At 59.0% G+C, this 16,168-nt stretch overlaps 1 protein-coding gene across 1 annotated transcript; it reads right to left on the reverse strand.

Moving 5' to 3' along the window:
• Positions 1 to 3,447: 3,447 nt before the first annotated feature.
• GATD3A (glutamine amidotransferase like class 1 domain containing 3A) lies at positions 3,448 to 15,187 on the reverse strand. Its single transcript, XM_010367934.2, has 7 exons — positions 14,965 to 15,187; positions 14,649 to 14,701; positions 12,650 to 12,763; positions 11,539 to 11,658; positions 8,514 to 8,606; positions 5,752 to 5,908; positions 3,448 to 4,337 (listed from the first exon to the last, which is right to left on the reverse strand). Exons 1-7 carry the CDS (start codon positions 15,103 to 15,105, stop codon positions 4,209 to 4,211), a joined length of 807 nt encoding a protein of 268 aa, XP_010366236.1. The 5' UTR covers positions 15,106 to 15,187; the 3' UTR covers positions 3,448 to 4,208.
• Between the last annotated feature and the right edge of the window lie 981 nt (positions 15,188 to 16,168).

Below are 16,168 nucleotides of genomic sequence, written 5' to 3' on the forward strand. Positions count from 1 at the left end.
GGAGGCGGAGCTTGCAGTGAGCTGAGATCCCGCCACTGCACTCCAGTCCGGGCGACAGAGAGAGACTCCGCCTCAAAAAAAAAAAAAAAAAAAAAAAAAGTCTATTTAAAACAAAACAGAAAAGGTGATGTTAAGGGAGCCCTAGAGGAGGACGCTGGCCAGTAGTAGGTGGAAAGGGCCTGGGGGCGGGCGGGCGCCAAGGTGGCATGTCAGGTCCGTGAGCCTCGAGCCTCACAGCACATACTGGCCAGCTCATGCCAAGAGCCCACCACCCTCAGGGCCCAGGCCTGGCTGGGGAAGATGGAGGGGCACCCATGAGGCCCCCATCCTCTCTCCTGACGCTCCCAGTGCAGTGGGGAGATAGATGGTAAAACTGTGCTACGTGTGTACTCACAGACCTCGAGATCTGCAAGACGAGTGGCTCAGGGGCCCCTCCTCAGCCAGGGCATGTGGGGAAGTCCTCTCTGCAGAGTGACGCTGAGAGCTGAGAGACAAGGGGAGCCAGTAATACAAAGAGGGGTGCTGGTCGTCCCAGGAGGGAGGGATGGAGGGTGTCAGGACCAGACATGGGGAGGAGGCATGAACCTGGTCTAGGCACAGGAGAGGAAGGGGGTGGCTTGGACAATGTTTGGAGGCAAAACCCATAGCTGGGTAGAGGGAGGGGCAGAGAGACATAGGTGGCTGGGACCAGTTTCCCGTGGGGAGCTGGGCACACAATGGTCCCCAAGACAGAGACAGGAAGAAGCGTGTGTGGGGGGCCTGGTCTGGACATGCTGAGTGGGCGGTGCTCCACTCCAAGTGTAATGCACAGAGAAGGGCTGGAGTTAGAGGCCTCCTTGGGCAGGGGTCTGGGCCAGCGAGGAGCTCGAGGGGAGGAAAGGGAAGGAGCAGCATCCAAGAGAGCCTGGAGGTCAGGGTGGAAGACAACCATCCCTAGGTAGATGAGGGACTGGGACGGACAGTCAGACCAGGTCTGGGGAGAAGACCAGGAAGGAAGAATAGGTGGGAATGGAGAAGCAGCTGGGAGTGGTGGGGGAGCTGGGGACTGAGTGTGGAGCAGCTGGGAGTGGTGGGGGAGCTGGGGACTGAGTGTGGAGCAGCTGAGAGTGGTGGGGGAGCTGAAGGCTGAGTGTGGAGGAGCTGGGAGTAGTGGGGAAGCTGGGGGCTGAGTGTGGAGGAGCTGGGGGCTGAGTGTGGAGGAGCTGGGAGTGGTGGGGGAGCTGGGGACTGAGTGTGGAGGAGCTGGGAGTGGTGGGGGAGCTGGGGACTGAGTGTGGAGCAGCTGGGAGTGGTGGGGGAGCTGGGGACTGAGTGTGGAGCAGCTGAGAGTGGTGGGGGAGCTGAAGGCTGAGTGTGGAGGAGCTGGGAGTAGTGGGGAAGCTGGGGGCTGAGTGTGGAGGAGCTGGGGGCTGAGTGTGGAGGAGCTGGGAGTGGTGGGGGAGCTGGGGACTGAGTGTGGAGGAGCTGGGAGTGGTGGGGGAGCTGGGGACTGAGTGTGGAGCAGCTGGGAGTGGTGGGGGAGCTGGGGACTGAGTGTGGAGCAGCTGGGAGTGGTGGGGGAGCTGGGAGTGGTGGAGAAACAGAATGAAGAAAAGATTATTGGGGAATGGGGCATGTCCAGAGCTTGAGCTCTGGTGAACCTGGACAGGAGGTAAGGGGGTACCCTGGAAAGAAACAAGAGGGACAGAGCAAAGGGGTGGGGCGTGTGGAGACCAGGGAGGGCTTCAGAAGACAGCCCAGACTCTGATGGCGCCAACAGGAAGCAGCTTGGGGGGGACCGCCTGCCCAGGGTCAGCCCCAAAGACAGTTCTGCCACGCCCCCTGGTGGCAGCGTCTGAAGCCACAACCATGTTCCAGGGCGCACAGGCCACGGGATGCAAAGGCCTCTGGGACGGCAGGAGGGCCTGGTCCCCGGAACCATACATGCCACCAGCGTCCCTCCCTCCCCACGCCCTGACCTTGAACCCCTGGTTAGTTCCTGTTCCCGCTGGGCCTCTTGTCCCCTTCCTTGATCACTTTATGCATGCCTGGCACTGCCATCCTCCTTCCCAGCATGTCCACACCCCCACCACTGCTGGGGGACTCCACGGCTCACCGGGCCACGTACTGGCTGCCTCCACCCCGCCTGAGCTCCAGGACGAGGGCATGCTCATGACAATGCCCTTGGTACCTGAAGGTGCCTGGCACGCAGCAGCCACGGAGCCACTGTCCAGTGAACCCAGGACCGAGCTCTCCTCCAGTGAACCCGGGACCAAGCTCTCCGGTTCTGCCATGGCCCCTCTCTGGGCTTCCCAATGTACCAAGATCTATTTCTAGGGCTCAGGTTCTGGTGCTACGCTGCTCAGAGCTGAGTTCCAGTCAAGCCCTACAAGCTGCAGGGCCCTGGGCAGAGCAAAGCCTCATCTGCAAGTGGGGACACTGAGAATTCCCAGGGCCGCCTGCGCTAAGGGCAGACGCAGGTGAGAACAGGCCTGGCCCAGCAAAAGCACCTGAGTGTGGGGTGCCACACTGGATCACCTCAGAGACAAAGAGAGAGAGAGAGAGCAAGCGTGCGTGAAGGTGAGCAAACAAGCGTGCAGCTGGGGCCTGCACGAGGCTGAGAGGTTCTGGGGACATTGCCGCCACTCCAAGCCCAAGGGATGGTTTTGCACGTTTTCTTGGTGGAAACCCCAAAGTGAATGCTTGTGATTGTGCACTTTTCATGCACTCACGCACACGTGAATATACATGTGTGGTATATGGGTAGCCCCCCACCACGCAAAATGTGTCCACACCAGCCTATGAGAAAGGGGAGGAGCCTCACCTTACCCCGGGCGTGGAAGGCTCCTCTGCTGCCCGGGCCAGGGTAATCCTGGCCCCAAGGCAAGTGCTGTGGGCATGTGCAGTGGGCGTGGACACCTGTGAGGCCTTCCTGAGGCCTGGCCTCGGTGGGAGGAAGGCCACTGGAGAACCCAGCTCCCACGGAGGAAGAACCAGAAGCATCGGGCCAAGGTGCGGGGTGCACCGGGGCCTTCCTGCCTTACCCATGGGTCCCCCGTGCCCTCTCAAGGTGATGGAATGAATCTGCTGATTCCATGTGGTGGGTGGGGAGGGCCAAGGGGGTGTGGTGGGTACAGTGCAATTGAGGGTTCGAGTCTTGCAGGACCAGGGGCCCCGTTCCAGGCCCAGCACCCGACACACAGGGAGATGCAAACCAGACCACAGGGAACAGCCGTGCCAGCAGCCAGAGCGGGCATTTCCCACACCCCCAACCCAACATTGGGCAGTTCCTGCCACCCACGCAGCGTGGGGCCTCTCAGGCTGGCCTGGCCCTGGCTGCTCAGGCAGAGATAGACCCAAAAGGCAACAGATATATGACACTGAGTGAAGCATGCAGACACCTGACTCCCATCCCAAGTGCTTTCTCGCCAAAACAATCCTGCATACACAGATGAACGCAGTACAAAGTCGAACGCCAACACACTTTATTTCCCTTCGGACGCGTCTGCAAGCTTCTGCCACACCTGAACCCACAGCCTGGCACCAATGCTACCATCACTCCCCAGAGGTCAATCTCGGGGGCTGAGGTGCTGCAATTTCCCTTTCTTCCTGAAAATTAAGAGAACTGAGACTAATTGAAGAAACCTCACTGCCATTCCTCACTCAGCAGTCTCAGCTGGCCTGAAACGTGGCTGTGGGAAGTTGCCACTTTGGGAAGGCATTTCTTCTCTGCGGCTACAGGGATTGCCTGCTTTAGAAACCCCCATACGCCGATTAACTCAAAAGTCCCTTCAGAGTAGAGAACCAACTTTTCATGGTCCATAAATGTGGTATTTCTGGTTTCCTCATCAGGAGACTTGCAAACCTAAAAATGTTCTTCCTTCTAAAACCTAACCTGAAGTATAAAACCTCGGATGGCAGAATTTTCTGTTTCTGGAAAAGCTGGCTGCGATTTGTTTTTGGGACACAGTGAGGCAAGTCCCTGTGGCAGAGAATGAATTGGCCCCTCGGCCTCTGTATGTGAGAGCAGCCCAGCCAAGCCCAGGAAGAAACGCACCCCCCAGGCACTGCAGCCCACCCTCCTTACAGAGAGAACGCCTGCAGGTTTCAGAAAAAAAAAAAAAAAAAGGGCCTGCCAGACTCCCAGCTGGATGGAAAGCAGCTGACAGCTCCTCAGCCAGAGGGTAAGGCCAAGTCCTGGCACCAAGCTGGGACCCCGTCCGTGCGCGTCACTTTCCAGTGAGTTCCAGCACCTTCCGCACCATGGCCCCGATCCCGTCGTGGATGTGGTGGAGTGCCGCCTCGCACATGAAGGCTGGGGTCGTGACCACCTTGTTTTTCTGGTCCACATGAGCTTCGTGTGCAGAGTTACGGAAAAGCCACCCCGCAGGGACTTGAGGGACTCAGGTGTGGAGCCCCGGCCCCGCCCCACCCTCACCGCACGTCCTAACTTTGTTCTCAGGTAACTTGGAACAGGAGAACTCGCTCCTGGTGTAGTCTGTGCTGGCAGGACCCCGCTTTCTGTATAATTGATGCTGCTGAACGACATAGGAATGTACCTGTTCCCAACATACATGCATTCTAGAGGAAGGAAGCAGCGGGAAATTCCAGGGAACGGGGCAATGCCCTCAGGGCACCTTTCATGCCAGCATCACATACGCCCAACACCCACACATGGCCACGAGCTGTCCCGCCACGGGGGCGCACACATGCCTGGGTCCTCACAACCACCACGGGAGGCAGTGGCAGCGCCTCCACTTTTCAGAGGAAGAACTGGCTGTGAGGGAGCCGGTCCTCATGCTGCGGGGAAACAGGCAACAGGGCAGCAGGCACACAACCGGGGCCGGCCAGCCAGACTTGAGCCTCCCCAACGCCACGCACGCAACCAGCAGCCAAGCCTCCACACCAACCAACACATGTGTCCCCACCTTCCTGCAAGCAGTCAGCGGCCTGGGGCCAGCCTTGCCCCACATTCCTGCCCGGCAGGAAAGCCGCAGGGGGAGACGGGCCTGATGTCGGAAGCTGCCTGTGAGTAAAACGCTGCCCCACTGAGAGGAACTGCACCCTCCAGAACCACAGCTGCAGGGGACCGGGTCCATGCTGTACTCATTCTAGCACCTCCCGGCACCCCGGACTGTTCTGTTCTCTCAACTGGGCCCGCATGGACCTTCTTCCAGATCCAGGCAGTGCCTCCCAGGAGCCTCCCTCCAAATCTCTCTGGGAACAGCCCCACTGGTGCTCTCGGTCCATCGTCTCAGAATCCAGGGGACACACCTCAAGAGGAGGGGCCGGGGGCTGTGAGGCTGGCTAGAATCACCTGGCTATTCACACTGGCCTGAGAACTTCCACCCAAATAAAGCCAGGCAGCCCCTCCCTCCTGCACGCCCAGCCGCTCTCCCTCCACACTTCGCACACACTCTTTCCTCACCCTCCCCTGGGCTGGAGCATCCTGAGGTCCCACAGCTTCCCCTGCAGGGTGCTGCCCCCTCCCCCCATGCAGGCCCCGAGTGTGGCTGTCTGGGGGTTGCTGAGCAGACTCAACAGTCAGGCTAGGGACCTGGACCACCTGCCAACCACGCACCAGCTGGGCCGTCACAACCATCTGCTTTACACCCTCAGACACATGGCCATGGTGCCCACCAGGGGAGGCCCCACAGGGAGAGCAGCAGGTGCAGCTCCCGGTGAAGAGGCCGCCCAGAGGCAGGGCGTCCCTGTGTACGTCTCAGGGACAAGCGCAACTGTGGGCTGGGGCCTGGCTACCAGGAAGGATATGGCCACTTCCTTCACGAAGTGCTTGGCACCCAGGGCCTTGATGGCTTCCGCGGTCCCAGCGTAAGGCCACTTGCCACCTTCCTCCTGCTCATGGCCCACGGTGACCTCGACTCCTCTGAGCACCTTGGCTGCGAGGACAGGCGCGATGCAGCACAAGCTGAAAGGCGAGAAGAACACGGGTCAGGCGGGTGCGGGACCCCAGGCTGCACGGCCTGCAGAACAGAAATAACCATCGCCATGACCCCAGGCTGCCCTGCCATGGGGACCCTGCTGTCCCTGCCCGCTGTGAGCCTGGGCTGCCCGGAGGCTGTGGCCCATGGGATGTGGTGGAGGTGGCACCAGGTGACTCAAGGCTGAGTGAGGTGTCCTCAGCCCCACTCCCCACCCAGCACTCCCTGCAGGCACTCAGGCACCAGGCCACGGAACCCCGAGGGGAGCCCCCAACAGTCACGGATGAGCCCCAAGCCCCAGGACACCACAGACTGGCGGGAGTCCCGGGCTGCTGAAGTCCACTCACAGAGGGGGTAAAGGCGTGCGGCTGCCCCAGCCCTGAGTTGTGGGATGCTCTGTGACCCAGGAACAGGGATCACAGCTACATTGACCAGCCACACCAGACCCCCTTCACAGCGGAGGCACAGCGGGCCAGGAGCAGCCTCACCAGCCTCCGACCTGCAGCGCAAGTCTCAGCAAGTGCAGGCTGGTGGCACACGCCCGACCCTGACACGCAGGCCACAACAGCTCCACCCGGGCCCTGAAGCTGAGGGTCCCACCATGCCCACCCCTGGATCCTGCTTCTGCTTCACCAGGAACCCCTTCCTGCCCAGTCAACAGAGGCCCCTCTGTGTGCCAGCCACTGTGCTCACAGCAGCAGCACCTTCAGTGACCTGTGTTGTCCAGCACCTCATGGCCACCCAGGGGCGACAATGGAAAGGGCATGGCCTCATCAAACAGCAGCCCCATCCCCTGGCAACCTGTGGTGTGGCCCACAGCTGTCAGGTCCCATCCTGCCCCCAATACCCCACACCTTGACCTGTCTTCCTTCATCCCTCTTCCCGCCATCTACAGTCCTACCCACTTCCAACAGGCCCAGGTGGAAACTGCTACCATGGGCTGTAACAAAACACTGTTAACAACACATGTCACAGCCAGGCACAGTGGCTCACGCCTATAATCCCAGCACTTTGGGCAGCTGAGGTAGGCAGATCACCTGAGGTCGGGAGTTCGAGACCAGCCTAACATGGCAAAAACTCATCTCTATTAAAATTACAAAAATTAGGCCTGGGGGCAGGCGCCTGTCATCCCAGCTACTTGGGAGGCTGAGGCAGGAGAACGGCTTGACCCTGGGAGGCGGGGGCTGCACTGAGCTGAGATCACTCCAGCCTGGGCAACAGAGACAGACTCTCTCAGAACAAAACCCCCCAAAACTGCATGTCCTAAACCTGAAGCAACTTCTGGCTGCCTGTGAGATGAAGGCCCCTGCCGCCCTCCGAGCAGGCAGGAAGTCCGGGAAGCAGGGCTCCTGATGCTGTGTGCAGCCGCCTGGCCATCAAGTGCCAGCTACAGATACCACAGCGGCTCCTGGCACAGCCCAGCACCCACCTCGACTACTGCATTCAAGGAAGGGGTCCCAGCACTAAGCAGCCGGGCCACCTAACAGCCCCTGGCTGGCCACGCAGGCCTCTGGCACCAGGCTGAGGGATGGGTGGGGCCGGCTGCAGGAGGGACCTCAAGGCAGACTGACATGGAAACTGTGTGCCCAGCCACAGAACCACTGCCACGCCCCTTCTCCTCTTAGGAAGGGAAAGCTGCAGCGGGAAAGGATTTAGGTTTCCTCAGGAAAGAGAAAAAGAGCCTGTGGTCACCGTGCATGGGAGCCCCATGGCTGGACCCGGGAGCAGACGGGCTTGTGCCCCGTGCTGTTTCCAGGGGAGCCTTGTGGCTGGACCGGGGAGGAGACAGGCTTGCGCCCCACGCCCCACACGCCCTTGCGCCATTGCACGTGCCTCACTGATGTTCATCAACGCAAGTGTGGCTCTCGCCCTGCTCCAGGGATTTCTCCAACCTGGGACAGATGCCAGCACCAGACGCAGCTGAGACCCGGACAGCGCAGCACCGGGTTCCGGGACCACCAAGGAGCAGGTGCGGGGAGGCTCGTGGAAGCATCACACCTGCCAAGGCGGAACCCGGCCTTGCTGGGTCACCGTCACTCATCTGAGGGTGACTTCCCGGCTGCACACGGTGAAGAGCACACACTCCCTGCAGGGCTGTGACCCGTCACGGAAGCCAAGGTGCTGATGATGGAGTGGGCACCCGACTCGTGCCACCAGCCTCAGGACCCAGGCTTTGTCTGAGCAGGGGCAAAGGGGCATGGTCGGCTGTGGTTCCCTAGGAGGGAGGCTGCTGGGAGTGGATGGCGTCAGGGACGGTGCACGTGCTGTAGTGACTGGCCGGAAGTCAGCGGGGTTGGGGATACTGTGGCTAAGGAGCTTGCCCGGGAGAAGGGTCTAGTAGAGGCTGGGATCCTGAGGGACTGCCTACGGATGCCTCTGGGGCCGAGAGAATCACAGGCGTCTGCTAGGGAAGGGAGTGTGCCCTTTCCTTCCTGTTCAGTCACCAGTGACATCGCGTGAAATCCCCTCAGCTCAAACAAGAAAACCAGCTGTGAGTTTTCAGGATCAGTGGCAGCTCCTGACTGAGTATGGAGGCCGCAGGCCCATGCACCCTCCTCCCTCACTGCCCGAGGCCTGAGCGGCGGTACATACCCAATGGGCTTCCCGGCCTGGTGGAACTCCTTCAGGATACGCTCCACTTCTTTATTAACTTTGCAATCTTTCCCGTCCACGGCAAAGGTGCTCCTACCGGGAGAGAAAAGGCCTCCTCAGACAGCCTCACAACCAGGGTCTACTCCTGGGGGGCTTCCTAGGCACAGCTCCAGACCCTCAGTCAGTTGTGGCAAGAGACATGGGCATGGCTGCACATACGCGTTTGATGTGAACGTCTTTTCCTGTTTTTTAAACAGAAAGCAGGAGGATCAGGAAGGGTGGAACGGGAGGCCACCAGGCCGAGAGGGCTCACGCCCTGGAACCTTTTGGAGCAGCCGGCGGAACCCGGGCTGCGGTGCTGAGACTCAGACACCGGTTTCCGGCTCCTGACTCCCATGGTGCTCATTAGCTTTCTGTTATGATGCTGGCTGTGTTGGGCCTCGGGCAGCCTCTGATCTCCTGCCCGCCTTTCACCTGCCCCAAAGCAGGACTGTAATGTTCCCCACCTTTCTCCTGAGAGGGTCCCCCACTCCCTGGGGGAGAATGCTGACGTCATATTTCCCTGAGCACCGTAAGCCACTCCAGCAAACAGGGTTGTGGGAACCCCAACTTCAGTGAAGTGAATCAGTCAGTTCCAGAGGCTCAGGCTGGTCACTGGTGTGTGTTGGGGGGGCAGTCTTGGGGACGGAGCCCTCAACCCGTGGGGTCGGACGCTGCCCCGGGTCCACACTGTTGGAACTGAATGAGAAGACAGCAGCGACCCCCACGTGGTGCGTGGGGAAGACCCTTCAAACCCGCTCACAGGAGCCTTCTGTGTGGACGACTGTTGTGGTGGGAGAAGGAGAAACACGGTGTGTTTTTCCTTAAAACAAAGCGGCAGCTAGAAACTCCAGAGCTTCCGAAACAAGCAACGCAATCGGCCTCCAGGCGTAACAAGCACTCTCGCTCCAGTGACCGTGAAAGAAAGGCCAGTTTACCCAACACACCAGCATCCACACCTCAGGCCGAGGAGCAGGAGCTGTGGAGGCCATGCGGGGCGGGGAAGGTCTCTCCACACTGCCCATGGGGCGTGTATTTGGCAATGCCACCAAATCTACAAGTGGACACACCTTCCCACGAACACCACCCCCGGGCTCTACGCCACCGCTCACGCACCCCAGTCCTCCGCCCCAGCATTTTCCACACGGCTTTGCTGGCAGAGTACTGGGAATCTTCTGGAGGCAGTGGTGTTCACCGTCCCCACGGGTGACTGTCTCAGAGGGGGCACAGCGGCCACAGCTGCAGCTCATCAGAGAGCACCGCACTGTGAACACGCAGGGCAGGCTCACCCAGAATGCTCTGGACAGGTCAGTGAAAATGGGAGCTTCGCCCAGGAGACGTGGGCTCAGATCCACGGGCACATCGGTCCCAGGGCCCATCAACACCTTGAAAGCCAAAGGCAAGACCCACTGACCCCGAGAACCTCCACACACCTCATGCCTGTGCCTCCGGGTTGGCAAAACGTGGAGGAGCCATGCCAGGGCACACAGCCCCCAGCACACCCTTCAGCTGCCCCTGGGCCCCGCCACACACGGTGTGAGCAGTCAGAGCCTCGTGGAGATGGCGGCGACGCGGGGACAACTGGACAAAACATGGAGACTGACGTGCGACTGCGTGAGGCAGCACCAACGAAGCTTGCTGGCTTTGAGGAGAAGGGGGATGACAGGCTGGGGTGGCGCTTCCGGTGGGAGGGGGTGAGGGCATGGCCAAGGGCGCAGAGAAAACGGCTGGCATCTGAGGAAGGAGACCTCCAAGGTTTCGGGATAGGAAGGGCGCATTCTTCGGATGGAGACTGTCTGCCCTTCGACTCTGGGTGCAGGCTGCCCAGGGCGGGGCGAGCGGCCAGCCAGGCTCCAGCCTGCCCTCGAAACAGGAGCTGCCGACCAGGGCCGGCCCTGCTGGGGCTGCCACCCATACCGTGGCACAGAAGCCACCTGCACGCTCAGATGCACTGTGGCCAGTGCTCCTGCAGGTGACAGAGCTCTCCCTGGAGGGTTAGCCCGGCACCACCTCCACCTCACAGGCAGGGCCATGGGGGTGGTGCCAAGAGAATCTCCATGAATGTGAGAAGAGAGAGAGGAGACACAGAGAACAGAAAGAGGATCTGGAACTCAAGGATACCACCATGTGGGAGCCGGCCAGGCCTCCACAGTTCACGGTCCAGCTACCACGGAACCAACCCAAGCAGCCACGCCAAGGCGGCCGCCTTCTTCCTGGTCAGGACCTCCACCTAAACTACCACGAAGGAAACCAATTCCTGATGCTGCAAGGTTCCATAAGAGAACTGGGGCCGGGCACAGTGGCTCAGGCCTGGAATCCCAGCACTTTGGGAGGCCGAGGCGGGAGGGCCACTTGAGCCCAGAAGTTCCAGACCAATTTGGTCTACATGTAACGCTACAAAAAACAAACACAAAAACAAGACACATGGGCATGGTGGCATGCACCTATAGTCCCAGCTATTCAGGAGGATGAGGCTGGAGGATGGCTTGAGCCCAGATCATGGCTGTAGTGAGCTACGATCGTACCACTGCATCCTTGCCTGGGCAACAGACCAAGAGCTCATCTCTACTGACAAAGAGAAAAAAAAAGAAAAAAGAAATAAAAGGAGGAAAAAGTGGTATCTCCAACGAGTAAATACTCAGAGACTGATTTCAATGTGACGAGACCTACCAGCACAATGACTAAAGAAGAGGGAGCCCCAAACTCACTCTGACCGCTACTGGGTCCCAGGAATGCTCAGAGACAAGACAGCAGAGAAGCAGGAAAAAAAAGCACGTCTTGCTAAAATCCTACCTAAGACCCAACCCTAAGAACGGCTCCCAAATCAGAGAGCAGTCACATGCCCTGCCCAGACCCTAAACCCAGAGGCTGCTCCTATCACCACCCCTCCCATCACCGCTCCATTGCCCACATCGGACAGCAGGCAGGAGCACCCCCTTCCCATCTCCACATGGAAAGTGGAAGACCTCAAAGCTCAAATACGCACAGGTTTTTAGCGGCTCCAAAGCCTCCTGGAAAGATGGCGGCATCATGGTTGGCTGCACTGAGCTTGGCCAGGTCTGTGATCTTGCCACGGGCGATCCTTGCAGACTCGGTCAAAACATTCCTGGGAAAGAGCACAGGGCAAAAAGCCTCAGCATGCTGGTGGAGGGCTGTGGAGCGGGGCAGGGGCACAGCCCACAGGCGACACGCTCCACACACGGCTCTCAGACACACAGGGACTTACTTCCAGGTCAGCATGTTTGGTCACTACCTAGAAAGGCAACATGGTTCTAGCAACGCTAAATCTATGCTGGGCTCTTCAGATCAGCACCTCCGAACCTGCACCAAATCACTCTGAATCTCCTGCACCGTCAGTCAAGGCCCACGGGAAATGAAGTCTCTCTGAGTGTCTAAAGCAGACAGAATTCTGTGCACTCATCAGGACGGTGGGACGTCGGGGGAAGGTAAGAAGCCAGGACTCAGGACCAGTGAGGCAACACGAAGGCCAGCCACCACAGGGAGCTGCCAGCCTCCAGGTGTGGGGGCCGAAGGTGCAAGTCCAGGTGCAGAAGCCAGGGTCCAAGGCAGGAAAAGAAACCCCCCACTGGTGAGAAGCACAGCCCCAGGAGGCAGCGGCGGCTTCCTCCTCCAGTCTCCAGCCCCGACCTCTCACGGTCCGAAGCCAGCTGCAAGGCACCTGGGAATGGCCTGCACAGGGCTGTCGGGCAGGACGGGCAAGGGAAGCGGATCTCGGGCCACACAGGCCAGAACCACACACACCGCAGTAACAGACATGTTGCTGGAAACCAGTAACACAGATCTGGAGCCCAGGCAGGGGAAGAAGGTGGGCAACCAAACTGAGAACCACCACCTTTGCTCAAGACAAAGGTGTGAGCAGCTTTACTCAGTGGGAAACGATACGGTTGGTATTCTCACTCCTGTGAGTACTGGAAGGAAGGCACTACTGAGCCCTGGCAGCATTACTTCCAGAAGAGCCTGAGCACAACTGCTCAGAAGGACATTCACTTGCACACACGACTTGGTTTAAGCTAAGCCAGCAAAAAAAGCTGCACCGTGGGAGGTGGACAAGAACCAAGTTCCAATCCCACCCCCACCTGCTCTCGCTTTCAGAAGGCTGCCCCTTGGTGTGGTCAATCACGTGCATCTGAGGGATGTCAGGAGCAAAGATCTGGACTTCGGCCCCTCCACGGCTCAGGTGCACCAGGATCCTGCACAGGGGAAAACCAGAGACAAGTCTTCAAAATCTGTTCCATCCAGATTTGTGTTAACACAGTTTTAAAAACAGGATTTTAACTAAGTGCCAGGAGTAAATTCCTAATGTACATTAATATCTTACTTGCTCTGCAAAAAGTTACGGTTGGTTCCATACCAAGCCAAATGTCCCTCACACCCCCATTCCAATTCACTGTCGGTTGGTGGGTTACGACTACGACAGACCCTCAAAAGTAGGCTATGGAGATTAGCTGGTCCCAACAGCTCCCTTTGCAAGCTGGGGTATGGGGGCCGGGTGACTCCACTGAGGGCACAGCCTGGAGGCATGCAGGTCCCCGGCTGCTGAGTGCTCTGCCGACACCAGGGCCTGGCTGCCCTCCTCCAGTTGACTGCTGCGAGCACCAAGAGTGAGAAGCAGCAGTGTGCTCAGAGGGCCACATGCACAGAGGGTATGAGGGCGCTTTCAGTCACTACTTAGTTCAACTTCTAGTCTCCCTCAACTTTCCCATCACAGATGGTGGGAGAGACACAGAGACCCCAGGACAACACTACAGGCCAGGCAGCTCCATCTCCCCGAGGGCAAGGGCAACAGGAGCTCCTCCTGGAGACAACAGCCGACACTACGTGGGCTCACGCTGGCATCCGCAATTCCCGGTGCCAACAGGAGATAGCTCGCTGAGCCCACCCACACACTAAGTCCTCACTGCCCCTTATGTGGAGGAGGAAACCGTATCAGTGACTTGCCAGAGGGAGAGGTCAGGACCTGGCCCTGGCACTTGGGTTCCGCTACCCATAAGAAATCCACCCAGACACCCCAGACACAAGACCCTGCCATTCTGCCTGGGAGGGCTCAAGCTATTCTAAGGTTATCTGCTATCCCACCAAGGCCAAAATGAAACACATCCTGGCCCTTTCCCCCAGCTCACTCTGCCTAGTGCCAACTCTAACCAGCTGGGTCGGGCCTCCTACAAAGCCACCAGCCTCAGGCCCTTCTTCATGGCCTGACACCCCTTCGCCACCACCCAGCTCTCCCCTCTCCAGTTCACCCTGAACCACATGGGAACTGCAGGCACCTGGCGCTCGCGGAGGCCTCCTGCCCTACCAGTTCGGCCTGCAGTCATTTCCAGTAGCATAGGCAATCAGACCACCAACCACTCAGCAACAGCTGACCAGTTACATAAACGGTAACCTGTCTAGGACCCAGAAACACCAAGCAACTGTTAAAATGACGTTGAGAACTGGATGAATGGGAATTAGTTCCCACGCGTCAGAAACATTTGCAAAACACGGGTGAGCATGATCTCAGTGTTTTCAAAATGTGTGTGTCCTGAAAACATGCAAGTGAAAAGCTGAGTGATCACCTCTAGGTGACAGTATAAATGACACTTAAAAACTGTGCTTCCTTAGTGTCTCCCTGAGTTTTGCAAGTTGTGTTTGCTTTTTTTAGCCAAGAGTAGGGTATTTAAAATACAAGCTCTCTAGGCCGGGTGCGGTGGCTCATGCCTGTAATCCCAGCACTTTGGGAAGCCGAAGTGGGAGGATCACTCGAGGTCAGGAGTTTGAGACCAGCCTGACCAACATGGTGAAACTCCATATCTACCAAAAATACACAAATTAGTGGGGTGTGGTGGTGCACGCTTGTAGTCCCAGCTACTCGGAAGGCTGAGGCAGGAGAATCGCTTGAACCCAGGAGGCGGAGGCTGCAGTGAGCCAAGATCACACCACTGCACTCCAGACTGGGCGCTGTTTCAAAAGACAAAAAACAAAAATAAAATAAGATACATGCTTTCTCTAAACTGTTCAAAAAAGAGTAAGTTGCACTGGTAGACAGGCCTTCTCGAGGACCCCGGGGTGGAGGTCCAGCTGCCCCTGAGGACTTACGCCGAGGCCTCGTGGATCTCGGTCCCATCGTAGACTCCGCATCCAGACAGCACCTGCGAGAGGAGCGGGAGCTGACCCGGGGGAAAGGGGCCGACCTGGGCGGCGGGAGCTGATTCGGGGGAAAGGGGCCGACCTGGGCGGCGGGAGCTGACCCGGGAAAATGGGGCCGACTTGGGCCGCAGGAGTTGACTCCGGGTGAAGGAGCCGACCTGGGGCGGCGGGAGCAGACCTAGGAAGAGGGGCCGACCTTGGGCAGGGAACAACGAAGGCTGATCTCTGGAGGCGGGAGCTGACCTCACCCACTCCGTCCACTCACCAGCGCGACCTTGGCCGCGGGGTGCGGCGCGGAGAGGTGAATGGCTGCGCGCTGGGAAGGCGTCCGACCGCCGGGGGACAGGGACGCGAACGCAGACGCCGCAGCGAGCCTCGAGCCCACCAGGGCCCTCACAGCCGCCATTGCAGTGAGGACAGCGGGGTCGGAAGGTCACGCCGGGACAGAGCGTGCGCACCTAACTGCCTACAAACCCGTTGCTTGTGGGGACCGCGCCTGCGCAGCCTTCGGGGCGGAGACAAGACCCGCCCCCATCTCAGCCCAATCCCGAGAGTGGGCCTGTGGGCGGGGCCGCGCCTGCGCAGAACCTCCGGGTAGAGTTCCGGGAACCCAGTCCTCCTTCCGGTGGTGGCTGAGGGCTCGGGCTCCAGGCTGAGGGATGCTGGTGACTCCCGGGGTCTCCAGCGCCGCCCCCATCGGACGCCTCCACAGACGGCGCGCCGTTCCCGTCATCTGCGGAGCAGCCTTGCCTCGGGGCGGCTCAGCCCGGCGCTTCTTACCTTACCTCAGTCTCATCCTCAACTCACCAGCACGAGCACCCAGGGTCCACATCCTCCTAAATGGCCACTCATTTTAATCTCGGCATCAGGACCCACGCGGGGTCGGGACCACCCCTCCGCTTCCATGACTGTCTCCTCGCGGCTCCCGCTCCCGCGGAGCGACCCTTTCGGGTTTTACTGACCCCGGGATGTTGTACCTTGGAAACTGCCGTTCCACCCAGGGTCTTGATCTGGGTTAGTCTGGGGCAGGTGGCCGCTGATTTTTTTTTTTTTTTTTTTGAGGCAGTTTCCCTCTTGTTGCCCAGGCTGGATCTCGGCTCAACGCAACCTCCGCCTCCCAGATTGAAGCGATTCTCCTGCCTCAGCCTCCCCAGTAGTTGAGATTACAGGCATGCACCACCACGCCAGGTTAATTTTGTATTTTTAGTAGAGACGGAGTTTCTCCAAGTTGGTCAGGCTGGTCTTGAACTCCCGACCTAGGGTGATTTGCCCGCCTTGGCCTCCCCAAGTGCTGGGATTACAGGCGTGAGCCACCACTATCGGGCAGTTTTTCTTTCTGTTCACAGCATGGATGGTCAGCGTGAAGATCCCAGCTGTTCAGATCTTAGCTGGAATTCTTCCATTAAAATCTATTTGTTATGCATGGGTTGGTTCACAAAGGAATGGCTGGGTAAGTGCTGGCTTTTTCT

Source organism: Rhinopithecus roxellana, chromosome 13 (assembly GCF_007565055.1).
Source record: "Rhinopithecus roxellana isolate Shanxi Qingling chromosome 13, ASM756505v1, whole genome shotgun sequence".
NCBI lineage: Eukaryota > Metazoa > Chordata > Mammalia > Primates > Cercopithecidae > Rhinopithecus > Rhinopithecus roxellana.

Coding starts and splice junctions, on each gene's coding strand:
- GATD3A (XM_010367934.2), bottom strand. CDS start 15,105: ATGGCGGCTGTGAGGGCCCTGGTGGGCTCGAGGCTCGCTGCGGCGTCT. Junction 11,659..12,649: donor CCTTCTGAAAGCGAGAGCAG/GTGGGGGTGGGA, acceptor GCTCTTTCCCAG/GAATGTTTTGACCGAGTCTG. Junction 4,338..5,751: donor ACTTCGTGAAGGAAGTGGCC/ATATCCTTCCTG, acceptor AACTCTGCACAC/GAAGCTCATGTGGACCAGAA.